Source organism: Salarias fasciatus, chromosome 8 (assembly GCF_902148845.1).
Source record: "Salarias fasciatus chromosome 8, fSalaFa1.1, whole genome shotgun sequence".
In the NCBI taxonomy this organism is placed as follows: Eukaryota; Metazoa; Chordata; class Actinopteri; order Blenniiformes; family Blenniidae; genus Salarias; species Salarias fasciatus.
The window spans coordinates 12,657,267-12,684,048 of record NC_043752.1 but is presented as its reverse complement, the minus strand read 5'-3'; the positions used below and the strand labels follow the sequence as shown (position 1 = coordinate 12,684,048).

The window sequence follows — 26,782 nt, the reverse complement described above, 5'->3', positions numbered from 1 at the left end:
ACGGCAGAACAAGGGTCATGCAAACACAGAATACCACTTGTGTGTTGTTTATTTTTGGGAGGGGGTGTCAATTCTATAGGTAAACTCTAGCAGACAGGAGATAAGTTCCCCGCGGGGCGTCGGACAAAGGGAACAGTGGCGGGCATCTGAAAAGGTAAAGAGTAGTAGTCCCTGACGTGTCAGAGGCCTCATCACCGGCAGGAGAGTATAAAAGGACCTCTAAGTGTGTCTCGGTGCTACGGTGCGCAAACATCCACAGCCCTACAGCCATGGGAAAGGTATGAGCTCACACGCAGGAAGACGTCAGTTTGAAGCGAGGAGGAGATGGAAACAGTGTTTTCTGAGCGTATGAGAGGAAGAGCAGCACAGGTTCTCAGTTTAGTGAAAATGTTGCTAAAGTTTATTTTTGTACCCTCATATTTGAGCAGTTTAGATAGCAGCTTTTTAGAAAATTAAAGCTTTTTTATGGCAAAATTGTTTAGTTAGCTGTTGAACTGTAAAGCTACAGGGAAAGTTTGAAGGTCTCATGAAAAGTAATTGAATTTGTTTAAGGGAGAGCAGTGTCCCCTACAGTCTGCTCATGAGTACAGCAACTAGAAAAATCCACCTGCTTCAAAAAAGAAAAAGTTGAGCGATTCATTCCTTTTTCTCCTTTTTCCCCCCAAGATTATTTTCTACGAGGGCCGCAACTTCCAGGGCCGCCACTGGGAGTGCAGCAGCGACTGCATGGACACCTACAGGCACTTCAACTGCTGCAACTCCATCAGGGTCAGCGGGGGTCACTGCGTGGCCTACGAGAAGCCCCACTACATGGGCTACCAGTACATCCTCAGCCCCGGCGAGTACCCTGACTACCGCAGCTGGATGGGCTTCAACAACTGCGTGCGCTCCTGCCAGATGTTCCCTCCTGTAAGTCAATCAAACAGACAGATCGGATTGGGAGTCTCCCTCTTCATCCCCCCACTCACCTTGTACATCAAATAGCGCTTCAGAAATGGATGTCAATCACTGGCTTTTTGATGTCATTTACAGATACTCATGCAGGTCATGGCATGAAAGTCTCGGCTGCAAGGCCCCGCTAGGAGAGTCACAAGCAGCTTTAAAAGGAATATGACGAGGCCCCCAAAAGACTCTCTGCCTTCACTATCATTCTGTTAGTCATACTGAGTGTTTTTGGCAGTTCAGGGAGGTGGAAAAAAAAAGATCTAATTCAATCATGCTCCTGAAGAGTTAGTGCTCATTCTCATTTGTTACCTCAGGTTAAAAAAAAAAAAAAAAAGTCATACAAGTACGGCTGAATTAAAAAAAGAAAATCCGCTCCACTGAAGAGTTCTCCTCAGGGTTCACCTCTACCAAGACAGCATAGTGATCTCGTTCTTCTCTCTCTCTCTGGCTCGTACAGTACAGAGGATCCTACAGGATGAGGATCTACAACAGGCCCGACATGATGGGACACACCATGGAGTTCATGGACGACTGCCCCAACGTGTACGACCGCTTCCGCTTCCGTGACATTTACTCCTGCAACATCATGGAGGGATTCTGGATCTTCTACGAGCATCCCAACTACAGGGGACGCCAGTACTTCCTGAGGCCCGGCGAGTACAGGGCCTGTGGCGACTGGGGCTGCCACAACCCCATGGTGGGCTCCTTCAGGAGAATGAGGGCTCCCATGTAAACTCCATCCACGCGCATCTTAAATAAACACTGAACACCGAACTCTCCGTGTCTTTGTGAACTTATTTGAGTGTGAAATGTGTGAAACACACCCCGTCCTTTCTCTGCGCTGCCCTGCCGATCCTCACAGCCAAAGTAGATGTAGGTTTCTAGCATTCATGCCCATAATGGGACATGTTGCGACTGTTGTTGTAGGCCTTTGAGAAAATGCACTTGTACAGTATTTTCCATAGACAGGCAGAGCTTTGGCAGAGACAAAGCAGCCGCTGCAGCTCACCGGTTCTATAGTGTTCTGCAGTCTATAGCGCAAACTGTGCTGACACGACGAAGCTTTGTCTCACGTTTGCAAAGCCCTGATCCCAGCAGGGTCTATAAAGAGGTCTGACACAGCCCAGCGTCTGGTCTGGTCTGAACTTTACACAGTCACAATGGGCAAGGTAAGAAAACCGGACCGATCTGACGGTTATAACAGCTTATATTTAAAATGTGGAATATTTATTTGCTTAAATAACAGATGGGCTAATATATGCTGCAATGAATTATTCAAAATGTTTTGTTTTTATTCTGAAAAACAACGTGAAGACCTTCACAGAGTCAAAACTGTTAATGTTCAGAGGTGAAAATGCACTGGTCAGTGGTTCTACAAAACCTTGTTAATGATTTAATGAAATATTCTTCAATTAATGAACACAAATTTAGATCAAATCTGCAGATAAAAAATCTTTTGGCTCGGTTGACATTTCTACTGCAATTAATTCTTGTAATAATAGACCGAAAACTTTTGACAAACTCTTGTAAACTTCTCTTTCTCTTTATTAAAATATAGCACATGCTATACAGTATTTTGTTAAACTTTGCTTCTGGCACATCATCTGGGACTTTTTTTGATACTCCCTTTAGTTTATCTTTTTAAAACTTCTTCTCTTCCAGATATTCTGTTTAAAAACTTTGTTAGAAATATCCAACTTGAAAACCATGTTCTGCATACCAACTGATATGATCTTTTCTTTTTTTCACACTTGTTTTAAAATCCCGAACAACTCAGAATCGCTTCTGTCTTTTTGCCCGGACTCTGCACTGACGTCCTCTCATCTGTTGCATGCAGATTATCTTCTATGAAGACAGGAACTTCCAGGGCCGTCACTACGAGTGCAGTAGCGACTGCCCCGAGATGCAGAACCACTTCAGCCGCTGCAACTCGATAAGAGTCGAGAGCGGCTGCTGGGTGGCCTACGAGAAGCCAAACTACGGCGGCTACCAGTACATGCTGCACAAGGGAGAGTACCCCGACTACCAGCGCTGGGCGGGCTTCAATGACTGCATCCGCTCCTGCCGTATGGTGCCACCTGTGAGTTTTTAACTCATGTCCTCCCCCGTTTGCAGCGAGAAAGGGCTTTCTGTAAAAGTTCCAGTTCGGTGCGATTTAGCTCTCGAGCCCAGTGCTGTTTGTTGCCTTCACCGCTCGGTGCCAGTCGCTGTGGCCGCTTCAGCACATTTCCCTCCTCGACCAGCATTGTTTTTATGGTATGACTGGTAACTTTATTTTCTCACGTGTTTCTCTCAGTACAATGGAAACTACAGGATGAAGATCTTCGAGCGGTCCGACTTTGGAGGCCAGAACCTGGAGCTCATGGATGACTGCCCAGATCTGCACGAGCGCTTCCACACCCGCGACATCTCCTCCGTCAACGTCATGGAGGGCTACTGGATGCTGCACGAACACCCCAACTACAGGGGGCGCCAGTACTTCCTGCGCCCCGGAGAGTACAGGAGACACAGCGAGTGGGGCAGCACCACCCCCACCATCGGTTCTCTGAGACGCGTCACCGAGCTCAACTGATTCAGTTTTTTAACCCCTATTGATTACCCCTGTTAAGATTTCCCCCCTCGTGTTTAACCCCCCACCCCCCCCGATCCCACCGCTGTTTCAGTGTTGTCTCAACACTGTTCTGTCCAAACCTGAAGCCGCACATATTAAATCCATGTGGGCTTCGGTGCGTCTCGCGTTGGGGTCTGGTTGTGTTGGGTTGCCTTGCGCCGCTGGGTGGAGTTCGCCTCCGTCTCAAGCGACGCTCACAGTCAATCGTGAGGATCTTTTTGGCTTCGGTCGCTCCGCAGCAAAACGATTTGCCTCGCCAGTCCCCAACCTCCTGTCCTACTGGAACCACAATAAATGAAAACTTGATGAAGGTCAACTAAAGAGAGCCTTTGTTAATTTCCTATTGACTACTACAGCTGTCACTATCAAAAGATCAGGGGGATATGGCTTGTCATGAATCTGAGTGATATTTTCTCTTTAATACAGTGTTTGAACTTTAGTTTCATCAGGCCACAGAGTTAGACGCCGCCATGTAGCCACTGAGGTCCTAGCAAGACCAAGAGTTTCCACAGTTTTTCCTGATATCGTCGGTCCACATACACAAAGAAAAATTATCAAGGAAACAGAAGCTCATTCTTTGAAGTTCACTATTAAAGACCAAAAAAAGGGTATCTGAGGATGGGCATGTTGGAGTCTTTATGAGATCACATGGTACGGAGTAAGCGCTTTGGGTCCATGAAAGATGCCCGTATTAGATCCACATCACAGGGCCAGTGCCAACTCAAAGAGTTGGAGTCAAAGTGGCCTGGTATTAGCCCCGAGCATCAAGCTCTCTCAGAACAAAAAACAAAACCCAGTCCACATCCCGGCTCATGCATTTTTCATCAGCCCAAGATACTGAACCCTTTCAGAAATAAATATCAATTATTGAAATTGTTAATTAGACGCTGCGTAATTGGCGAAGATACACATGAATAAATAACTTTGACCATTAATTATTGATTCAAAAAATTTTGAAGCCCAGCAGGGAGTGTATTTGAGAGTCTCTTAAGATCAAGTACAAGAAATATGAGTTTTGGCCTTGAGTAATGTCCAATTAAAGGACTGTCAGCTCTGCTGTACAAGTCCAGTGATTTGCCCTCATCATTCCTTTTTCATATCTGTGGACAACAATGCCCAGCGGACAACACAACATCAACAGGGTGCAACACGAGGTCTGATCAGCTGGAGTCTGGGGGCAATGCCTTAGAAGAGATGAGAGAAAAACGTACAGACTGCCCGGCTCAAGACAGAAGCAGAAGTTAATCTGAGGTCAAAAGGGGGCAGAAGTTTTAAACATTCACAAGGACAAAAACATTTTAGAAAATGGCACATGGCTAGAAAAAAACATGTATGTTTGAAATTATGATAAAGGTGATTCAGGCTTTACATGAAAAAAAAAAAATCCATCAAATCATCTCCGTTCTCAGTAAAGGCAATATTTAGAGTCAACAATCATTTCCAACAATTACTTCTTAAAGGAAACCTGAAACATGCAGGCCTAAAAAAGCTAACTCTGCAAAGAAAGGACTCAAAGTTTCTTTCTTGAACTCAGAATACTGGCGCTGTGCAGTAACACTGCGAACCACTGCACCACAGAAACGGCTACTGCACAATATTCAGAACAATAACTGAAAACTGACTGCAGAATCACCAACAAAACCAATGAAGTTGGTGCCTGAATGTCAGTCTTAGGGCTAAATTATGAGAAATAACTCGAGTTAATATATTTGGGATATAATTTCGATGTTATTTGAACTACGCTCACATTTTAGCTGCAAAAGGAACAAATTAAACCAACCTTTTGTTGACAGTTCAGTAGAAAACTGCATGCAGTGACTGGGTGAACACGAACTCGTCAGTAACTACTGTAACCGTAGCAAACAACTCCAATCCACAAGATATAGTAAAATAGAATTCACTGCATCAAAGCGGCAGTACTCACTGTCCCTAGTTTCTTCTCTACCTCAAGTCATTTAGATGATATTTTCAATCGCTTCGCACATAAAAAGGACAAAAGAGTGAGATCCGAGTTTTGTCTGCCTCTTCATCTCTGAACCCTTTGGACTTGTGATGGGGAGCCGATTGAAGGGTAAGTAGTGCGTTTTGGAGAATGAATTCTTTAGATGATAGAAAAGAGAAATAGAAAAAAAAAAAAAAAAAAGAAACAAGAGAAACCCAGAACATAAGCCTGTGATTCCATTATTAGTCTCAGTTCTCCTTCTCTCGCTTTTCATTTCTGATGGCTGGATAATTAAACCTCTATAGTATTGTCTTCCATCTTCTTTGCCCCACTTCCAGCAATACGAATTCCCCTATGGGCAACTTTAAAAAGGGCCTTTTTAGACATCTGTTTTTCAGATCAGTATGACTTTCTCTCCCCCCCCACTCCATTAATTTGTGTTCTTTGTGAAAGTAGAAAGACGCACGTCAGGACAGAGATGAACATACATGTAAAAAAAAAAAGGAAGAAAAAAAAACGCTCAACATTTTGCATTTAAAAAAGACATTCAAAGAAAGTAAGAGAAATACCCAAATATTCTTTTTCAACTTTCTTTTTTTATTCTACAATGCTGCTATTAAAACACCCAAACCAAACCTTAAATGTGCATTGTAAGACATCAGATAGCAGCTCAGAGGCTGAAATGGTACAGAGCTTAATTTAAAAGCAGTCGCATTCTCCCCTCAAGCTGGAAGGAGGCAGCTTGTCAATTACTATCTCTGCTCTGACAGAGGCTCTGGGCGCCACGAGAAACAAGAAGGAATGCAACAAAGCACCGAGAAAAAAAAAAGAAGAGCAAAACTGGTAACAATATTTAAATAAATTAATCTTTAAAAACAGGAATTGAAATGGAGGTGCACCAGTTCAAGTATATAAAGTTCATACAGATTCATTTTAACATTCATCCTCTAATTAACCCTTTATCAGTCAAATTATTCTGTTTCCCAGCTCATCCTTTTTTTCCACATTCCTTCCCATCTAACAATAAAAAGTTAATGACAGTCACCGGATTCCAGATTAAATGGTTGTGTTAAACACTGTGAGATTTGAAGAATGAATGAAAATGTAACATTTTGTTTGGCCTATTTGCTTTCGGTTAAACACAGATTAGTTCCATTCAGTACACCAGATTGATGCTTTTCACCTGAAATCATAATAATAATATGAAATATTCACACTGTATTTGTAGATATGCACAGAACACAGTGCGGCCATTTAAAATACACACTCCGTGTGTTTGGTTAAGTCTAATTTAAGGTCAGCTTTTGTCACAGTGCAGACAGCCTGACAAGAAACTAAATAATGTGATTTACAGGTTGACGAACTCACAATTAAAAGGGTTTGATATTTAAAGTAAGCATTTAAAAAAAATGGTTAAAGATTTCATCTAATAAAAATTTAAGCTGTTAGCAGCAAGGTGAATTAAAGAAACTGCATGCTACCAAGTTCCTTATCCTAAACAAAAAGATCAACCTCATACAAGAGAAAACAAAGTTTTGACAAATGTAATTTTACTAGCTAAAGCAAACCCTGTGGCTGCTGAGTCAGTGTCGACTGTAAAGATCAAAGTGAGGCTTCATGATTATGAATTGAGACTGGATTCACAGAATTATTTTGTTCGAGCAGTTTGGACTGTCATTTGTCTTCAGAGTCAATAACAATACAGAACTGAGAAAAGGAATTACGTGCCTTTTGTTGTTAATGATAACATTTTTGGTATGTTTGTTTCCTCGCTGTTTCTTGAGCTGAAATGGTATCACCAAACTAAATATTCAAGTTTCTAAAGTTGTATAAAGTTAAAAATGCCTCTTGTTGTGAAATTAACACATTTTCTGAAATGTTTGACAAAATATACTCTTTGACGTCATGTACTGAAATCAGCAATACCAAACTAAATATCTCAAGTCTCTCCTCCGATAGATTTGTTGCTTTACATGAACTTACAGTACTAGCCCGTGTGCACGATTTCCATAACTAGGAATGGTCTGAAGAGCTGGTATGAAACATCTAAAGGAAATACTACAATAAACTAAAAGCACACTTATCTTTATAATACGGTGGTTTTATTGCCTGAATAGTCAAACTTTCCTGACCTGATAAAATCTTGGTAGTTTAAAGTTAAAAAAGGGAAATAAGTGCTTTTGTTTCACATATGGCAGCATTTGTTGCTTAAAGTGAGCCCATTAGTGTATTCAGTTTGGATAGCATTTCACTTGCATTTTGTGGGTAATGTGTGGATCTACAGTTGCAATGACTTGTGGCGACTTCTGTAAAATGTAAGACTGAGTGAAACAGATCCATCATCATTATTATGTTGAGTAAAAACTGAGTCCCATGTTCTGACAAAGTAAATATTTCAAGCATCTCCAAAGATACAAGCAGAGTAGAATTTGTAACTTTATATTAAAGTATCATCAGCCAATGCTCGCCGTTTCCTTAAGTACTGCATAATAATGTACTGAGTGTTGTGACAATGCCTCTCAAGACTGCAATAAGGCAACTTGCTGAACTCCTACACATTGAGAATATGTGTATAACAGGCTGAGGTAGACTTTAAAACGTGTGTAAACTCTTGGTCCTGATCAGCTTTCTGATGTGAAGAGGAACGTCCTTCTGGAGGAGCTGTTGTTATGAATAAAAAAACCTGCTGATGTGTTGAATGACTCCTTCCATTACTGTGCTGCAGAGTTTAAAAACACTTCTTTAAAAATACCCTGGGAGGTTATCAGAGAGTAACACCAACAATTCTGCTGATTTGAAGTCCTGGACTAGTTGCTGTCCCTCTGACCAGGTAAAGACTGACTGACGGGGAGGTTTTCGTGGAGATACTTCATGGTGCCGTTCTCTGAGAAGTCGGCCGCCGTGTGGCCGTCGCCTCTCAGGACCCACTTGGTGGTGAGCAGCCCCTCCAGACCCACAGGACCCCGGGCGTGAATACGAGCTGTGCTGATCCCTACCTCTGCTCCTACAGAGGCAAAATATAAGACATTGCGTGACCATTTTACGGCCTGCAGAACGCTGAGAAAAAAAAAAAGACACATCAAAGAAAGCAGTGGACGCTGCGATGGATCGACCACGTACCCAGTCCGAACCGGTAGCCATCAGCAAAACGAGAGCTGGCGTTCCAGAAAACACAGGCACTGTCCAGCTGCTGCAGGAACTGCTCTGCTGTGTCCTCTGGGAGGAAAAAACGAACTTACTGATGCTTATTTCTTCAGGCACACGTTTGCTGAAGGTTAGCAGAGTATTTCATTGAGGTACCGTCCGCAGCCACCAGATGGCAGCAGGTAATATTTCACTCCAGATGAGAGTAATCATCACTTTTCAAATGGTGCTCAATAATAACTTCAACTGTCTAAAGAATACAAAACATTCAGAATATTTGCATGAATCCTGTAAAACAATGCAGCTGACTTGATTTCAAGTCCACAGTTGGCTTCTTTTTTACAAAATAACATATTTCTCGATGCCTTTACATGAATCATTTAGTTTCCAGCAAGTTTACTTGATAATTTCTGTGTAATTAAAAAAAGAAAAATGGCAAAGTGTCAACAGTGTCCACATGCAATATGGTCACAGCGTTTAAAATCAGGAAATCCTCTGCGGACGCTGCGCCGGACAGTTCCCATCACAACGTGTTAGGGAAGATGCCGTGTGATGGCTCTCTTCAAAAGACGGGGAAAATGTTTGAGCGTGATTCAAAGTTATGACAGGGACGAGTCTTTTAAACCGCGAATCATCTGCTGTACATTTTAAATGGCTTCTGTCCACTACATTAGAGTCACAAAGGGAGGGTGTGCACTCATCCTGACAACAAAGTGTCACTGCTCATTAGTCTCCGTGACAGAAAGTGAGAGGGAAGGGGGAATGAGCCGACGCAACGAGCAGGAGAACTTGATGAACGTCAGACACTGACGGAACGAGGCACAGCCTCAGAGGACGCCGACCAAAACTGACACGTGCATCTTGGGTATGATGAGGTAAGATTTGATTAAAGTTGTGGGATGAGTGCTGCGAGTTTCAAAACGCTAACGTACAGGGTGAGCTCCGGCGCCGCCTACCGTTTTCTGTGACGATGACGTCCGTGTGGGAGCTGCCGTACTTGTGTATGTGGTCCACCGCCTCCTGCATGCTGTCCACCACCTCCAGACAGCACTCCAGGTCCCCGTACTCCGTCCTGAGGGACTTGGCCTCCGACGGGCTGAACGTCAGGTAGGACACGAACCGAGGGCCTGCGTGGATCTTAACCTGGTGGCGACATGCAGAGGATCAGCGATCACTCAAGAGGAACAACATTTAAAGAATAATGCAATAATACAATCACAAACTTGAGCTCTTTAATGTGGCTGAAATTACAACTCAGTGTTATCTTTAAATTTAAATATTCTGTGCTTATTTCAGTTTTCTATGTTCTTTTAGAACAACTTCGTCCATTAATTAAGGAGGGTGTCGACATGCGTGCGTGGTTTTACCCGTTCAGTGCGCAGCATGTCAATTATTTGGTCGAATAGAGGAGTCCTCAAGACGTCCCGGTGGATCAGCAGAGTTTCCATTGCGTTACACGCAGCTGGGTAGTCACACTTGGAGTCCCTTACTGGAAGGAGATATTATCATTTAGTGATGTGTTTATACCATAAATCACTTCCTCCAAGCACTGAACCTTCATCATCTTCACCGTTAATGTAGAAGACATCTGGAATTTAAGTGAAATATTTATTTTCTGACCGATTTTAATGACTTTATCGACACAGGCCTCGGCGTCGACGTAGACGTGGCAGATTCCCTCGCTGTGCCCCAGCACCGGGATGCCCTTGGCCGCTCGCTGAATGTCTCGCACCAGCTGGGACGAACCCCGGGGGATGATCAAGTCAATCAGCTTGTCTAGCCGGCACAGGTCCTCCACCTCCTCGCGAGTGCTCACCTTGTTTGTCGGAAGCAGCAGAGAGGAGCGTGTCTTGTAGTTATTAGGAAAACAAATGAGAAGCTGACAGGTAAACGACAGAGGTCAGACACTCTGTCTCCTCCTCTATGAAATGTGACGTACATGTTGAGGATGGACTCATGTTGCCCTTTAATGACTGTGTTGAGAAATAAGTTTACCAGCTGAACAGCCTCTCGGACTCCGTGCGTGGAAAGAGCCTCCTGGGTGAGCTGGTGGAGGACACGGTTGGTGTTGGCTGCCTCTTTCCCCCCCTTCAACAGAAGGGCGTTGCCACTGGCTATGGCCAGAGCTGACACCTACACACAAATATGGGAAAGACGATGATGCAGAAGCAGAATTTATAGATTTTTGTGAGTGAATGAATATTAAAAGAAAGCTAAATCTGTCAGCAGTACCTGCGGCAGGCAGTCGGGCCGGGCCTCGAAGATGACCAGAAGAATGCCGATGGGCACGGTGATCTGCTCCAGCTCCAGGCTGGGCGCCACCCTGGTCCTGCGCAGCACGCGGCCCACACTGTCCTGGGCCGCCACGGCGATCTGACGGAGGCCGATGGCCAGGCTGCCCAGTTTGGAGGGTGACAGGCTCAGACGCTTCAGCATGGCTGGAGGCAAATGGCCTGTGGGAGGGGAGGGGAGGGCAGAGTGAGGCCTCGCCATTAGGTGGAATGACAATAAGCACGAACCAGTCTTCAGATTAAAGAGAAAGTAATGGTTGCCCTCTGGTGGCGAGTTACAGAATAGATTCTCTCTTACATTCAGATTATGTTGAAACAAAAGAAAGAAATGGCAGAACAGGTGTTATTAATGAGCAATACGCTTTATGAATACAGGGCAAGAAACACAAGAGTGCACAGTCCATCAATGTTAATAAAATCTAAGTATAGAATATCGGAGCCAAAGAAAACTTGGAAAGTGCACATTTCAGGTCCTACACCACTCCATCTAAAAACCGAGTGGATGTGAGATTCCTGATACCTGCACTGACAGCCAGGTCCATGTCCATTTTGTTTGCAGCCAGAATTTCTTCCTTCCGTTCAGTCAGGAGGTCAGCGAGACGGCAGATGATCTCGCTCCTCTGACAACACAAAACCAAGTTACCAGCATGATGCGCACATAGCTGGTGTCCACACAGTTATTCACCGTTTCTCTGCAACTGACAACTGCTCATTGTTATGAACGCAATGTATATATTGATTGAGAAGTTTACTAGTCACATTCTGCATTTAAAAATGACGGATCACCTGATCTGGATGCAGAGAGGCGAGGCTTCTCCCGCAGTTACGAGCCAGTTCTGTCTGCTCCTCCACTGACGGGCCTGAGAGGAGAAACCTGACTGATGAAAACCAGCAGAGCGATTCTGATGTGAGACGGACAACAATCACTGGGCCTACCTGCAGGTTTGATTTCAGAGAAGAAGGTTCCCACTTTCTTCCCCTCCACGATGTCGGTGATGACGTGGCCGGTGACTTTGGGATGAGTGCCGTTAGCGATGACCACCGAGGTGCCGCCCTGGAGCGCCCAAAGTGCGGCCTTCACCTGCAGGAGCGGAGCGGCAGGGAGATATTCAAACTGCACGAGAGCATGTTTGAGTCGGTGGGTGAGTTGCAGGTTCAAAGTCCCTGAGCGCCTGGACTGAGCGCCTTGCACGGCGGCCGTGCTGGCAAACAGGCAACTCGTTTTCAACATCCTGCTACAATCTGCTGTTCAGTTCGGGGTTGTTTCGTCTGCCAATTTTTCTTTAAAATGCCTGACCCGAAGTCGACACACTTGCAACAGCTGTTGCGTTAACTGAAAATTTGAAGCTAATGTGTTCTTTCCTGGTAATTTTCCCCCTAATTCAAGATCATCCCACAAGCCAGATTGGACCCTCTGAGTTTTGGCCTGTGGGTTCCATATTTAATACTTGCAGTGGAATGGTGGTGCGCACCATAAGGAAAATGTCTCTGGTTCCAGTTTGACCAAATTTGTTTTCTTGGCTCTACTTTTCTGTGCTGTGGACTGACTGTCCGGTGTTGACCCTGCTTTTGTCCACAGACAGCGGGGATGCAGGACAGAAAACATATGGATAGAATACGGCACGATTTGGTTGATGTATTCTTGTCATAAATTAAACTAATTTACCCAAAAATTGTTATAGCAACAACAGTGATTGCCAGCATGGACGTCTCTGTGAGTTGAGAGGTTAAGTAATTTGAAGATCAACAAATCCTCTCTGTTTCGGTGTAACTCTGAAATGTTCTACAGTAAGTACTAAACGGTTTGCATCATGAAAAAAAACTTTAATGCTTTCTGAAAGCTGAGAACCTTCACTTTTCAGCCAATATCCAGGTATTGTGGGAATTTCGTTCATGTGGACAACAGGACTGTGATGTCTGCTTGTATCTGCAGCCAGAGAAAAGCTGCTCCTGCTGCCTCAGAGACCTTTGAATATGGAGCCACTGTGTCTGCAGCCACAGAGGAAAGGCAGGCGAAAACGCCCGCATATAGTTTATATTCTGTGGCCTATTTGCACAAAAATTGTAAATGCTAATGCAAAGAAACATTTCCAAGACCTACCTTGGCCTCCATGCCACCCAGTCCGACTCTGGACTTTGTCCCATAGGTAATGGACTGCTGGTCTCCGGGGTAAAAGATGTCAATGAGTTTGGCATCATCTGTTCCGGGGGGGCTGTTGTATAGCCCTACAGTATGAGGAACATGTAAAAGACAATTAGTCTAGATGGCAAATGCACAGCAATTCAACATTATCTGATGTGCAGTTTTACTACACTGATGCAAAACACTCAGTCTAAGAAAACACCTTAACTTCCCCTATTGACGCCGAATGACTGCGGAGATTTGACAGTCGTGAGTACACGGTGGCCCCGCGACAACCCCATCAGCATTAATTTCAAACATAAAGGCAGAAGGTCTGTGTTTGTCTTTCTCATAGGAGTCTCATTTGACCCTGAAAGTGCTGCTTTTTACCCCTCCGGTGAGGAGCGCAGACAGATGGTGTTGTTACCTAACAGCTGACCCAGACTGCTGTGGTGGAAACACACACATACCTTCCACGTCAGACAGCGCGATGAGCAGGTCAGCCCTCATCTCCACGGCGAGCCGCGCTGCCAGGCTGTCATTGTCCTTAATGCTGATCACCTACAGAAACCGCAAGAAATGCTGATGTAAGCTCCTCAAGACCGAACAGCAGCAGCAGGAAGTGAACCCTCCGCCAGTAATTCAGTTTTTTCTTCTGGGCGGGAGCCAAGCTGATAAATAAAAACACAACCTAAACTCTAAAATACCCTCACTGTCTGCTGTACCACGGGGGAAAAAGTGAAACGGTAATTATCAGGTAACTAAGGATCCAGCTTCTTGTGCCAAATTGCAGCAGATCAGAAAGTAAATACTTTAAGAAACTGAGCCAAATTAAATAATGTCAGGATATAAACCAACTTGGCCCAAAGATATTTTTAGACCGCGAGGCCAGTGTTTCCCAAACTGTGTCACAGAACCCAGAGTGGGTCAAAGATTAATGTTCTTTAGGTCGTGAAATGGTCAATGACCTAACAATTTTTAACATTTATTTTCCAAATTAAATGCAAAGGTTGTTCATTCTTAGGGTGTTTGCAATTTACTGTGTCTGTTATTCTGTTCGGGGCATAAAAAGAGGATTTCTACCAACAAAATCGAGACCTATTCTCTTCAGACTGCATGCACCTCAATCCATCCCCTCCTAGCATGCACATGCCTCAACAGTCGAGTGCAGAGTTGGAGAGGAGATGCAGGGTCACTGGGGTGTTTCAGGAAAAAAAAAAAAGGATGGTTACTGAATTCTAGATATATAAATGACGTTAGACACGTCTCTGAAAACCCCTCAGCGCTCCTGCTGTCGCCATCACTCGCACCAGCGTCGGCCCCCATGCTGTCTGTACCCACATTTACCCCCTGCAGGTCGCTGTTGGGCTCCGGAGGGGGCACCACAGCGTCGTTGGTGTTGATGATGGGCACGATGTTCATACGCAGCAGCTCCTGCAGCGTGCTGTTCAGGTTCTGCCGCTTTTGGTCATCGTGAAAATCCAGATTTGTCACCAATACCTGACAGCGAAGAGGAGAGCGAAACAATGCTTGGGAGCTGTGAGTCATTCGGAGACACATCTGCAGCATCAGTTTACCATTCATCCATACCTGTGCAGTGCACGTGCTGTACTGGGTGAACATGGCCTCATACAAAGCCATCAGGCCACTCTGTCCTGCTGCGGCACAGGCTCGGGCCTCCAGCACTGGCAGAGACTGCAACACAAGTGTAAAAAACCCTTTTTATATGCAAATTCTACAACAGATGTTTAATTAAATGACAAAAGTCCAGAAGGTATTCACACAAGGAAGATTAAATTCAATAGATGGCTAAGTGGGACTAATAGATTTGGCACAAGCTGTTATAAGGAAACTTCAGGCAGCCCCATGACGGCTTAAATGTGTAGCATGCTAATATGTAGTGAAACACACTGTAACTCTATTCAAAACATCTGTCTGCCAAACCTTCTGCACTGGCTTTCTCCTACATGCATTTGTGAAAAATTGGCTAAATGGCCCATGGTTGTGTGTGTGAGTGTGTGTGAGTCACTGTCTCTCTGTGTTTGTCCTTTAATATACTGGCAACCTCGTTTTCGTTGCTACACACGCGCACACACACAAAAAAAGAGTCCCTTAATCGTTCCTCACCATGTCTTTGAGCTGACTTTGTCCCGAGTGCAGCGCCTGTCGGACACTCTGGGACAGCAGGATCTCGTGTCTCAGTCTTTGCTTTCCAAAGGCAACGGCCCCACTGGTGACGATCATCATCTCCCTGCCTTGATTCTGCAACATCGCCACCTAAAACAGCGGCACAGCTTTCATTAAAACGTTTCAATTTCCAGTTCGGAGTGAAAAAGGTTTTAACTCTTCATTGTCAGTTCATCCAAAACAGGCACACAACTACATCATTTCAGACATAAGAGGAAGAACCAGAATGTTTTGTGAAGATTTGAAATTATGGGGAATAAAATTGTATCACGATATGCCTACTTTTCAAATGTAGAAGAAGCAAAAAAAAGCAAATACGTAGTAGGCACTCGCAGATCACTGGGAGCTTAATGATTACTACAAAAGATTACACTTTTGAAAACAAAATTTCAAACGACTCAAAGTGAATGGAGAAGTAAATGGAAAATGGCACAACTTTGACTCAAAGCAGTGAACAGGAGGAACACACGCTAAGAGGCAGGAAGGATATGGAAAAGTCTTAAAACAAACTAAGTCCTGCTTGCAACCAGGTTACGGCAAAGCCAAAAAATTAGTCCTGCCCACGGGCAACCAGAGGCAGAACCCAGCAACCACAGATAAATAACTGCTTAACCAGAGGAAAAACTTAGTCAACACCAGAATAAAACCAAACCCAACAGGAACAAGTGAAAAGAAAGATCAGAAGTAATTCTCTTCAGAAAACTAGGCTGCAACTGGAAAGCAGAATTTCTCCACAGCTACAGGACACTGAATCTCTGATGCCCGACCGGATCACAGTTCTTCAAACAGCAGGGGAAGAGCTCATAAACACTAAAACCCCCTTAAACTGGTTGTTGGCAATTCCACTCTTTTCAAATGTGAAAAACTCAGCGCTGCACTTTGGATTTAATGATGTTGTCAGAAAACAGTATTAAATGTTAAAGAGAGACTTCACAGATGTGGTGATAACCAGTCAGAAGAGAAGCAGACAGATTGATGACTTTCATCTCCGTACAAACGTCAATCAATGCATTTTATTGACAATTTTAACTTTTTGTGGGACCGCAGACTTTTTTTTTTTTTAAAGCAGATGGACTTTGCTTAAACAAGTCAGGGGTGAAATTGCTTCGCTCACATCTACTCTTCTCACTGCATCAGTTATCTGTTCCTGCTGTCAAGGACAACCAAAAGGAGACGCTGCCAGCGGAGGGAGACGAAACAAAAAAGTAGCAGGGACTGTGAAGGACGAACATCCCACCTCCACCAACACACACCCCCTCCACGTGCGACATCAACGTCAAGACCTGGGACGATGCACCTCCTTTAAACCCCTGAACACCACAACAAAAAATGAAACTGAAGGAGCTGCTTTTGGAGGAAAATGGGAAAGATAACCAGTTAGGTCTTTACACTGGCTTCCTTTCATCCAAAAAATAGATTTCAAAATATTACAAAGCTCTGAAAGATTTAGCTCTTAAAATACATCTTAGATCTCGTGTTATGTGATGACGCTCGCAGACCTCGGGTCATCTGGATCAAACCTGCTTTCTGTTCCAAGAGTCAGAGTCAAAGCAGAGCTGCTTTTAGTTTTCATGCTCATAATATTTAGAACAAACTGAAAACTGTTCCACGCAGTTTGTTTAAAACTAGGCTGAAAGCCTTACTGTTTGCATTGCATTACAGACAGAATTTATTTTATGTTGTACAATATCTTTTAATTGCTTTGATGCTTCAGATTTCAGCTTGTTTTATTAATTATTTCTTGTTTTCATCCACTTATATTTGCTAATGTAAGTCCTTTGAATTGCATCATTGCTAATATGTGCAGAGCAAATAAAGCTGCCTTGCCTCACTGCCCAACAATGTGTGCAAACATCTACTGGTGGAGACGTACAGGCGTGTTACTGGATGTAGAGCTTATGTTCTGATAACCACCAAACAGGTGTGCATGCATGTCCCCAAATGTAGAACAGATGGAAACACAACCTTTAACGTTCTTTTGAGTTTCTTCTATTCTGTATTTCAAACATTAAAATAGAGTCTGTGTGTTACCTGTTCCACGATGGAGGCCAGCCTCCCCAGAGCCAAGCCACACTCATCCCCTCGAGTGACCACAGCACTGCCCAACTTCACCACAATTCTCTTGGCCTGGCGGAGTTCGCGCCGGTGTGCAAAAGAGCCGCCGTGACCCCGTCTGTAGGGAACTGCAGAGGAGGATTAAAAACAGAGTTTACAGTCAAAAACACTTTTGCTAAGTGATTCAAAATTTTCCTTTGAGCATTTCTGAATGTTAACTTTTATTTTTTTCATGTGTTACCTGTTGAAAACTTCCTCAACAATGTTTTTTTTTTTTTTTTTTTGCTTTAACTAATTCTATTTACATAACTGTGCAAACCAGCATGCTTTGCTTTATATTTGTTCCACTGATCGCATGGATGAGGTAAGTGCAGTCCTCTTTTACGTCCATCTGTGACCTGGGAGATAGATAAACACTGCTTTCAAACTGCCACATCAGCGGGTGGAGCAGAAAAAAGCCAGTGCTGACAACACACATCTCTCTGGAGCAGTGAGGCGCATGAGAGCGGTGGCAGAGAGAGCAAAGCCCCATGATATCTTGCAGAGGTTCAAAATCTTACAGTTTACACAGCTCATTAACAGATGCACATACACCTGCATGTACATATGCATGCACAGCTTTTATTACCACTGACAATAAAAAAATGTAAATGTTAATATCATTTTACAATAAAAGCTTTCAATGCAAAGCCTTCAATGATACAACTTACAAAATATTATAATGCTGTTTTGAAATTTTATTTCAAACGAAACTCTTCTTGATGTCACATTGAAAGAAGCCATATACAGTTAATTTTTCATCCAAAAAAGATAAGATTCCAATTATGAGCCACACATTAAAATGTGTGTTCACGTTGTGGACGACAGAACAAAAGATGAGGAGCAAAGGTTTCAACGCTCTCAGAAAGGTGAATACAGACAAACTGGTTGAGAGCAAAGTAGCAGGTCTGAGTGGATCTTGAACCAAACCCTGCCATCTCTGGATTTTCCGCAACTTATATGGAAAAGAAAAAGCCTCCAGAATAACATCTGACATCCTTCCAAGGCAACTGGGGTTTGTGAAATCTGATAAAATCATCTAGTATCAGGACAGTTTAACTATTCTGACAATAGGGACTGTCCCAAGGAAACCTAAACCCAAATATTCCTCTGAAACCCAAACATATCATTCTTATTACAGCAATATAGCCGCTCTACTAGTACTACAAAATCTCTCTTGTGCTGTTATATTGTGACTGCAGGATGATCAAACTGCAGAGTGCACCTTATCTGTTCAGAGTCGATATAATGTTCCTTACCTTGTGTCAGTGGCCTGGCCAGCAAACGACAGACGTGTCTGGGTGAATCCTGTGGGATCAGCCTGTGCAGCAGCAGCATGCTCATTTTAGAGCCTTTATCATCAGAAACAAATAAAAACAGTCAAACGACGCCGTGAAATATATTCAATTCTGTTTCTAAAAATATGTGTCTCGTGTAAAAACTTTTGTTAAAATATGAGCAATCTTGAAATTAGAGATTTTCTTAAATTCTTACACTACAAAATCAAGTCCCACCTTACCTGATCCTGGGTGTGCAGCAGCTCTGTCTTCCTATAAAGTTCTTTTTGCAGCAGCTCCGTCTTCTCATAAAGTTTTCTTTGTTGCATCAGCGTTGTCTTATAAAGTTTAATTCATCTTCTCTCATCCATCAGAGTGTGCACGTGTCTGACTCCTCCCCTGATGATGAAACCACCGCGGTCCTTTACAGCAAGTTAAAAACCGAGCGTCAAAATAAATTCATCACTTCTCCGAGCAACTACGGCCACGGCTACATACAAAACTTGCGTTAATTTGTATTGCAGGCTACATTAAATTGTCGGGAATAAACTCGATAAGCGGCAGTGAAGTGGAAGGAAGTGACGTACGATCCGGCTTACAAATGCGGAAGTAAAGCGGAAGTAAATAATAAACACTTCTATTTCGAAATAAATGCTCAACATGTTTTTCATGGTGACAAAATAAATTCAATCGTCTATCAGCCAGTATCAGGAATATAAGAATATAGATGCAGCTAACTATTGGTGGAGGCAGGGGATTACCATAGGGTTATATTTGTATTAGTTCTTTCATTTTATTTATTTATTTTTCTCTCCAGTAAAAACACATATTGTGTCATCCACCCATATTTTACAACATTTTAACCTGTGCAGGGGCGCCTGAGCCAATCTCAGCTCACGATGGAAAAAAAAGGTAGGGCACCCTGGACAGATTACCAGTCACACACGCACACACAGCCACACTTATGGGCCAGTCAAACTCACAGGAATGGGACGACTGGGAGGTTCCCGGAGCACAAGAAGAAAAGTCATATACTCACTAGAAGCACATGATCCGAATTCCATATACTGTCCCATCTCATATAAACCCACAATATTCTCACTATGAGGTGAGGGAGCTAACCACTGCACCACTGTGAAATTGCTCACATAGTCTGTCCACTGTGGTATAGCTTATGATCAGTGATCTGTCCAGAGTATAACCTGCCTTTCACCTGCACTGTGCTGTGATTGGCTCGATGGATTGATGAATTGTACAGTTCTATGAAAAAAAGTCATCTTTCTCTGTTAGATGTTTTTTTTTGGTGAATATATATATATGTATATACATACATATACATATATATATATATATATATATATATATATATATATATATATATATATATATATATATATATACACATACATACATACATATATATATATATATATATATATATATATATATATATATATATATATATATATATATATATATATATATATATGATGTATATGAAAAATTATGAGGCAATGCTTTACTGTGTTAGCTGTTTTCACGTTAATCCAAAACAGAATATTTTTTCAGCATTATCCCATTTTCATGCTTGCAGCACATGAAATGGATTTATTGTCAGTATGGCACAAAAATAACAAACAAATCATCTATACAGTAAAAAATAACTGTGAAACAATTATCTTTGATTATGTAACAAAATGGTTCTTTGTTTCATGCTGTTAACTCACAAGCATGAAATGTAGCAACATGGAAGTTCATCTTTGACAGAAGTAAATCAATTGATCCATTGTTTTGATTAGGTCGTTTATGAACTTGTCACCTTTCATTTATTTCATGTAACACAGCAATGACAGGGCTGCAGCAGTGATAAAAGTTCTCTGTACCTGGACTGTCCTGCTGTGCAAAATGAAAAGTAACCCAAGGCAGAGTCAGCTGGCACCGTCAAACTCCCACTGCCCCTAGGACCATAGATAACTGAAATGGTTCCTGTAGGTCTGGCTAATGTGCTTTATTCCATTATGTCTGCCCTGTTCTTTTCTTTGTTGCCTGCTTTTGCCCTTTATCTGTTCTTCTGTGTTCCTCCTCCTTTTTTGCTCTTTTATCTGTCCATCTGACTCTGGGGAAGAAACTGACCCTTACCTTAATCCTGCCTTCTCTGATCCACTAACTGCATGTGTTGTGTGTGGGAGTGTGTGTGACTCTGATGTATGTACCTGCACAGCATTTATAGTTTGTGTTCACCTGTTTATGTCAAACATCTTGTGTTTCCTCACCCAGGTTTTGCCATCAAAAGCAGAAAACTTGAGTCAGGTTGAACCTTCAAAGTAACATGATTAAAAAAAGGTTTTATTGTTAAACCAACATCTGAAATTAATACAGTGTTTACATCAAAATGAATGTGATATATAGAAAAACAATGCACTTTGTTGAAATTGCATTTGCTTTTGTTGTTGAGTAAATTCTTGCAACGCTAATAACATTCCCATGGCCTCAGCTGTACTTTGTGTTTATTGCTAATTGGAAACATACATTTTAATGAGTGAGAGTGATTGTGATCAGGGACTACATTTTCCCTCCTTATGTCAGTATAAACAGGATTTATTTGTATTACATGACAAGAGGAGTGCTTTACGCAGTTAAACAGCACCCCAGGAATGAAATAAAATCACAGCACGCAATAAAGGTGCAACACACACCATAAAAAAAAGATAAACATATCCGATCATTGGCAAACATCAGCATGTTTGTATTTGTGGGAATAGCATGCTGATGTTTGCATTTACCTCGAAGCACCTGTGCTGTAACTAAATACAGCTTCGTTAAGTCGTTGGAGTGTTACCGTTGACTTTTGTTGCGACATGAGTGCAAATTTTCTTTATTTATGCTCACTATGAAAGATAAAAGTGTCACAATGACATATACCAATGACAGAGAGACTTGTGGAAATGTTTTCGCCCGCTTTTAATTTCTCAAATGATGAAGTGGCTTTTTGATTATAGATGGTAATTCAGTTGGATGCGCGCATGTGAGCGTGCAGGTGTGCATGAGTGTACTGACTTGCAAAGAGGTTCAAAATCTTGGTCTTCGTCTTCCTACGTGTTCCCATAAGGTGTTACAGTGGATCATCTTTTTCCACTGTTTGGTCTTGTGCGTTCTATTGAATCACTGCAGCCATGAACCTTCTGTCCTCCTCTTCTCCTCTTTTGTTGCTCTTTCCCATAAGACATCCAATTGTATTTGATTGTGTTTGATTCAATTTAAAGATGTTCCTCACTAGAGGGACTTTGTGATTTGGGATGATGAGCTCTGCCTGTCATGACTTTTTATGTTCTCCCGATTTCTGTATGGATTTTCAGTGCCCTCACATCCGCTTTTCTTCTCATTCACCTTTTTTTTTTTTTTTTTTTTTTTGGTAAAAACACAGGCCTAAAGTCACTACAATGTATTACAGGTGAATTGCAGAGTTTTTTTGCAGGAGAGGAAAGGACAAACCCAGTCAGTAAAGCATGCATACACATACATCAAGTAGTCCGTCCGGGGAAAAAAATAAAACAATGCATCAGACAAAAAACAAATACTGCTGACTGTAGCGCAGCCAGAGTGGGGCCAAGGGGGCGGTCGCCCCAGGGCCCACAAGGTCATAGGGCCCGGATTCATGTGATGTGTTCACAATTAGTCGTAAATTAATTATTATAATAAAATGTGCAGTGTGTGCGAGAAGGTATACGCATATGATTGTGGGCTCCAATTTGCTAATTCTTACAGACTGTCCATGAAAGCATCAGAGCTGTAAGCCAGCGCTGATTGGCTGTGCGGCATTAACGAGGTTTTTCTTTGCACTTGATCTGAACTCTTCGGAGGGAAGTTAAACAGTATGCTAAACACTATGCTAGCTGCTAGCGGTACTACCCAAAACCTAACATCGGAGCCATCGGTGAGCCAGTGAAACCTTTAAAAATATTATCTTTATCAGAATGCTGTGGTCTTTAACACCTGCCTATTTGAATGTGCCTTGTGATGCTCTCAACTATAAAAGACCCCAGAGTCTTTTTTTCTTTCTAATATACGTGAATTCCAAAAGATATAGATAGCTGTGTCTATATCTGTCTGAATAGACTGTGTAATTTTAGACCAGTTGTGTTCATTTTATATTTCAGCTGTGTCAAAGATGGTACAGATTTAGCTCGTGACTTTTTGTCTGAGCTTTCAGCACCATGGACAGCGGACGCTCTGAGACTGACACCTGTCAGGCTGCATTTGTGTGTGTGTGTGTGTGTGTGTGTGTGTGTGTGTGTGTGTGTGTGTGTGTGTGTGTGTGTGTGTGCTTATGTATATTTGTTCTTCAGAACTAGTTTGTGAACTGGTTTGTGACTTTATTCTGCTTTCTTTGGCATATAGGTTTGCTTGGCTCAATAAAAGTGAGCATTAGTGTGTTGTTTGATGGTAGGATGAGGTATTGTTTGAATAGTAAAATTACTATCATAAGGGCCCATCGAGAATGCTCCGCCCCCTCTGTACTGAGACCCACTCTCCGCCTCTGACTGGTGATATTTCCAATACCTAGAAAATCAAATTTAACCAGGTGTTCAATAAAGTGGACGTCATGCATTTCCTAGAATATATTTTAACAGGAGTTATGTGATTGAGTCATTGCTTCTTGGTTGTAAATCAGTGTATAACTGTTATATTTAAAAGCTATGCATACATTTTTGTGAAGATTATCTGTTGTTTGTGCTACATACATGCGAGTCTGGGAGCCTGGTAATAGCAGTCCTGCATCCTTGTAGAAAACTCTAGAGACTCACAGAATTGTTTGTCCAGTTGAAGGGTTGAGCATTCCTGGTCCTAGGGGGCCGCAGACCATGTTTTAAATGTTCCCCTGCTCCAACGCACATGAACTTTTATGAATGGATCAGAATGAGGCTCTGCAGAAAGCCTAAGGAGCCAGTCATTACGATTAGGGGTGTGGCTCTAAAGGTCCAGGATGCCCTCACCGTGGAGTGTACAGTGTTGAAATTTTCTAAGAATTGTTAAAATGATTTCCAAACCAGAAAAAGAAAAAAGTGTTTGTATACTTGCAATAAAACAGGAGTCCACAGGAGTGGACTTTTTTGTAACTTTATGAAAAAAAAGGAAGTTTTGAGGAACATATAAACACTTCAGAAAAAATCTAAACCAAGGCTTTCATAACTCATGCATCAGAGAGTAAAGCCCTTGAAATGACTGCTGATCTGTTGACGACTGTTATGTTACCTTGCAGTTATTGAAGACGTAGGAGGAGATATTGAACATTACAACAAGCGTTTTGTGTTTTGAAAGATACAAACATTCACAAAAAATAGGCCACGTCTTGTGAAACAGGAAGAGAATAAACTGTGCGGAACGTTGCTGACTCAGTTAACCTTTTGGTGAACACAATGGAGGAGTGTTTTCCAAATGATGCGGATGTTTGACCTGACCAGGATCCACACATTGTCAACAGACATTTTGTTGTCCGTTAAATGTTTGCTTAGGTCTCTTTGTAAGATCTGTGGTCTCTACACCTATAGAGTGACATGATGAGCATGAAACTATATTCTAACCTCATCATTTGATAGAAGTACCTCCTCTGTTGACGACTCAAATTGGTAAAGGTAACAATTATGCCTTAGACAGCCTTCAGAGCGAAAAGTAAGAAACATGTTTGTCAAGTTTGTTCTCAATCATTCCTGATCTCCATCAAAAGCAACAACGACATCAAGGCTTATTGGAAAATTAAACAGAGATAAGTCTGTTTGTCGTGAAAATGGGCCTGTTTTTGTTGTTCGGAGCAGGTGTCTGACAAACCTGGTCTGAGTGTAAAAGGTCCCTCTGAGTGATCGTATCGACATGCTGGGCCTTTGAGGGGTGGTTGAAGGTCTTGAAAGCCATGTGAGGACTCCATTAGTGGGTCTACAGTTGGAGGAAGCCAACTGATCCGATGGTATCAGCGCCTCGAGGCAGGGATAGAGAACAAAACAAATGCTACCAGGCAGCGTGGGTTGAAAAACAGGATCACTATCTCTGTTCATGAAACTCTTAGTAGCCTAAAGCACGGACACACCCATAATAGCATGGACTCCCCCCGCCATACACACACATAAACACAGACAGGTATATATTGAGCTCAAGGGTTCCCAGTGTACCTGAAGACTGACCGCCAGACAGGAAAGGTCGAGCCTTGAAGATGACGATGCAAGAAAAGGAAATGGAGAAAGGAATAGCTGCCATGGCAGCCTGCTACCAGACGTTTGACCCTGCAGCCTATCTACAGTATAACTACACTCCTCCACGGGCCGACTTAACAAGGAAAGACAGCATTGTGCCGTGGAAACTGGCATGCCTGCACAGAGCTTTCACTGAAGGTAAGGAGACCATGATTACTGAGTTTCTTAAAAATACAACCCATATCATTTAGTCCCTGCAGAGTCAACTAATAAATTCTTTTACTTTATAAAGCAGTACATCTTTTTCACAAAATACACTAGATTGCCCAGAGGACTGTTTAATATTGACATATCTTTGGTCTTTTTAAAAACTACAATGCAGTTGTTTTTAGACTCGCAACAGTAAGGTTGATACCTTTTTGAGAAATCAAAGATGACTGGACCAAAAGTTCTCCACTGCGTCAGACTGTTTAGAGTCTCGCTTCTCATCTCCACCTCCTCCTTTTCTGTTCTGCAGACGACGTGAGCGGTGAGCTGCTGCTGGACATCGGCTCGGGGCCCACTCTGTACCAGGTGCTGAGCGGCTGTGAGGTTTTCAACAAAGTGCTGATGACCGACTTTTTGGAGGTGAACCGTCAGGAGCTGAGACGCTGGGTCCAGGACGCTGGAGGATGCAGTCTGGACTGGACACCTTACCTGCAGCACGTCTGCAAGCTGGAGGGTCGACGGTACAGCATCCCGTCTTTCTTGCAGAATTAATAAGAACTGTGTTTTTATATATTTCTACTTTACATTTAAATTGATGATTCTTGCTTCTATCAGACCTTCAGCTTGGACAGAGAAAGCGACCAGGCTTCGGCGGGTCATCGTGGACGTCCTCCCCATCGATGTGCACCGCCCTCAGCCCATGGCCCCTGACGCCCTCCCTGCGGCAGGGGCCGACTGCCTCGTGTCCTGCTTCTGCCTGGAGAGCGTCAGTCCCGACCTGGCTGCGTTCACCAGGGCCCTGGGCCACATCCGCAAGCTCCTGAAGCCCGATGGGCACCTGATGCTCATTGGAGCCCTGGGAGAGAGTTACTACCTGGGTGGGCCGGGGCTGAAGATCCCCGTGGTCCCGCTGAATGAGGCCCAGGTCTGTGCCAGTCTGAAGGAGAGCGGCTTCACCCTGATCCGGCTGGAGGTTTACAATCTGCCTCGTGATATGAGGATAGGGGTGGATGATGTGACGGGAGTGTTCTTCGCAAAGGCAAAAAAGAAATAAAAACAATAACAACCTAGGAATTACAGATCTACATGCAGCGCTAAATCCATAATAAATGAGGAATAATGCTTCTGAAGCTGTCACTGCTACTGATAATGCTACCTACTCTGATTAAAAAAAAATGCTTATGCACACTTGTCTTGAAATGGACTTTAAACAAAATCTACCTTGCTTTGCACATATGAATCCTAACATAGCTGATAATGGTGTATTTTGATTTTTTTCCCCCCTTTTTTAGAGCTTTGGGCAAGCTTTTCAAGTTGCAATTCACTGAATAAAATCAAACTTTGATTTCATAATTTTCATCATTTATTTTCTTGCCATTACTATTGTAATTATTTTATCAATGGAGATAGTTTGGTCTATTGTAATGTTATGGAGAGATGCACAAGTGGGAAGCTTTGAATATCTGAATAAATCATGCACAGAAAAATGTAAAAAAGAAAAAGTTATTTTTCATTCCACTTTCCTGAATTTGAATCGATATAGTTTCATATTTTTGACAAAGCACCTTATTTCTGTGTTTTTATGCCAACAATCGATCTGTCTCCGAGCCATGGAGTTGTGTCATTTTAAGGATTGACCACTGGATGTCGCCACTTCACCATCCTCAATGAATACTGTAACAGTATAAAATGCGCACACACACACACACACACACACACACACACACACACACACACACACACACACACACACACACACACACAATGGGTATTCCTA

The 26,782-nt window shown here is 42.7% G+C and overlaps 4 protein-coding genes across 4 annotated transcripts; 3 read left to right on the top strand and 1 right to left on the bottom strand.

Moving 5' to 3' along the window:
* Window positions 1–246: 246 nt before the first annotated feature.
* Window positions 247–1,678, top strand: crygmxl2 (crystallin, gamma MX, like 2). The gene is made up of 3 exons (XM_030098392.1): window positions 247–278; window positions 667–909; window positions 1,403–1,678. Exons 1-3 carry the CDS (start codon window positions 270–272, stop codon window positions 1,676–1,678), a joined length of 528 nt encoding a protein of 175 aa, XP_029954252.1. The 5' UTR covers window positions 247–269.
* A 405-nt stretch (window positions 1,679–2,083) lies between these two features.
* crygmx (crystallin, gamma MX) lies at window positions 2,084–3,528 on the top strand. Its single transcript, XM_030097961.1, has 3 exons — window positions 2,084–2,114; window positions 2,783–3,025; window positions 3,242–3,528. The coding sequence occupies exons 1-3, from the start codon at window positions 2,106–2,108 to the stop codon at window positions 3,515–3,517; spliced, it is 528 nt and encodes a 175-aa protein (XP_029953821.1). The 5' UTR covers window positions 2,084–2,105; the 3' UTR covers window positions 3,518–3,528.
* A 2,600-nt stretch (window positions 3,529–6,128) lies between these two features.
* Window positions 6,129–18,952, bottom strand: aldh18a1 (aldehyde dehydrogenase 18 family, member A1). Its single transcript, XM_030098052.1, has 18 exons — window positions 18,856–18,952; window positions 18,596–18,688; window positions 17,274–17,425; window positions 15,183–15,332; window positions 14,646–14,750; window positions 14,403–14,555; window positions 13,526–13,616; window positions 13,035–13,159; window positions 11,870–12,014; window positions 11,720–11,793; window positions 11,454–11,553; window positions 10,875–11,095; window positions 10,638–10,775; window positions 10,263–10,458; window positions 10,010–10,131; window positions 9,599–9,785; window positions 8,619–8,714; window positions 6,129–8,502 (listed from the first exon to the last, which is right to left on the bottom strand). The coding sequence occupies exons 2-18, from the start codon at window positions 18,678–18,680 to the stop codon at window positions 8,306–8,308; spliced, it is 2,337 nt and encodes a 778-aa protein (XP_029953912.1). The 5' UTR covers window positions 18,681–18,688; window positions 18,856–18,952; the 3' UTR covers window positions 6,129–8,305.
* Window positions 18,953–24,824: 5,872 nt separating this feature from the next.
* Window positions 24,825–26,059, top strand: pnmt (phenylethanolamine N-methyltransferase). The gene is made up of 3 exons (XM_030098552.1): window positions 24,825–24,996; window positions 25,316–25,526; window positions 25,621–26,059. Exons 1-3 carry the CDS (start codon window positions 24,825–24,827, stop codon window positions 26,057–26,059), a joined length of 822 nt encoding a protein of 273 aa, XP_029954412.1.
* Window positions 26,060–26,782: the final 723 nt, after the last annotated feature.

Excerpts from the sequence above, each read along its gene's own strand:
- crygmxl2 (XM_030098392.1), top strand. Across the intron at positions 910-1,402 it reads CCTGCCAGATGTTCCCTCCT|TACAGAGGATCCTACAGGAT; the intron begins GTAAGTCAATCA and ends TGGCTCGTACAG.
- crygmx (XM_030097961.1), top strand. Across the intron at positions 3,026-3,241 it reads CCTGCCGTATGGTGCCACCT|TACAATGGAAACTACAGGAT; the intron begins GTGAGTTTTTAA and ends TGTTTCTCTCAG.
- aldh18a1 (XM_030098052.1), bottom strand. The coding sequence starts at position 18,680 with ATGAGCATGCTGCTGCTGCACAGGCTGATCCCACAGGATTCACCCAGA. Across the intron at positions 13,160-13,525 it reads CGCGCTGTCTGACGTGGAAG|GGCTATACAACAGCCCCCCC; the intron begins GTATGTGTGTGT and ends CTCATACTGTAG. Across the intron at positions 11,096-11,453 it reads GGACCTGGCTGTCAGTGCAG|GCCATTTGCCTCCAGCCATG; the intron begins GTATCAGGAATC and ends CCCCTCCCACAG.
- pnmt (XM_030098552.1), top strand. The coding sequence starts at position 24,825 with ATGCAAGAAAAGGAAATGGAGAAAGGAATAGCTGCCATGGCAGCCTGC. Across the intron at positions 24,997-25,315 it reads GCACAGAGCTTTCACTGAAG|ACGACGTGAGCGGTGAGCTG; the intron begins GTAAGGAGACCA and ends TCTGTTCTGCAG. Across the intron at positions 25,527-25,620 it reads TGCAAGCTGGAGGGTCGACG|ACCTTCAGCTTGGACAGAGA; the intron begins GTACAGCATCCC and ends TGCTTCTATCAG.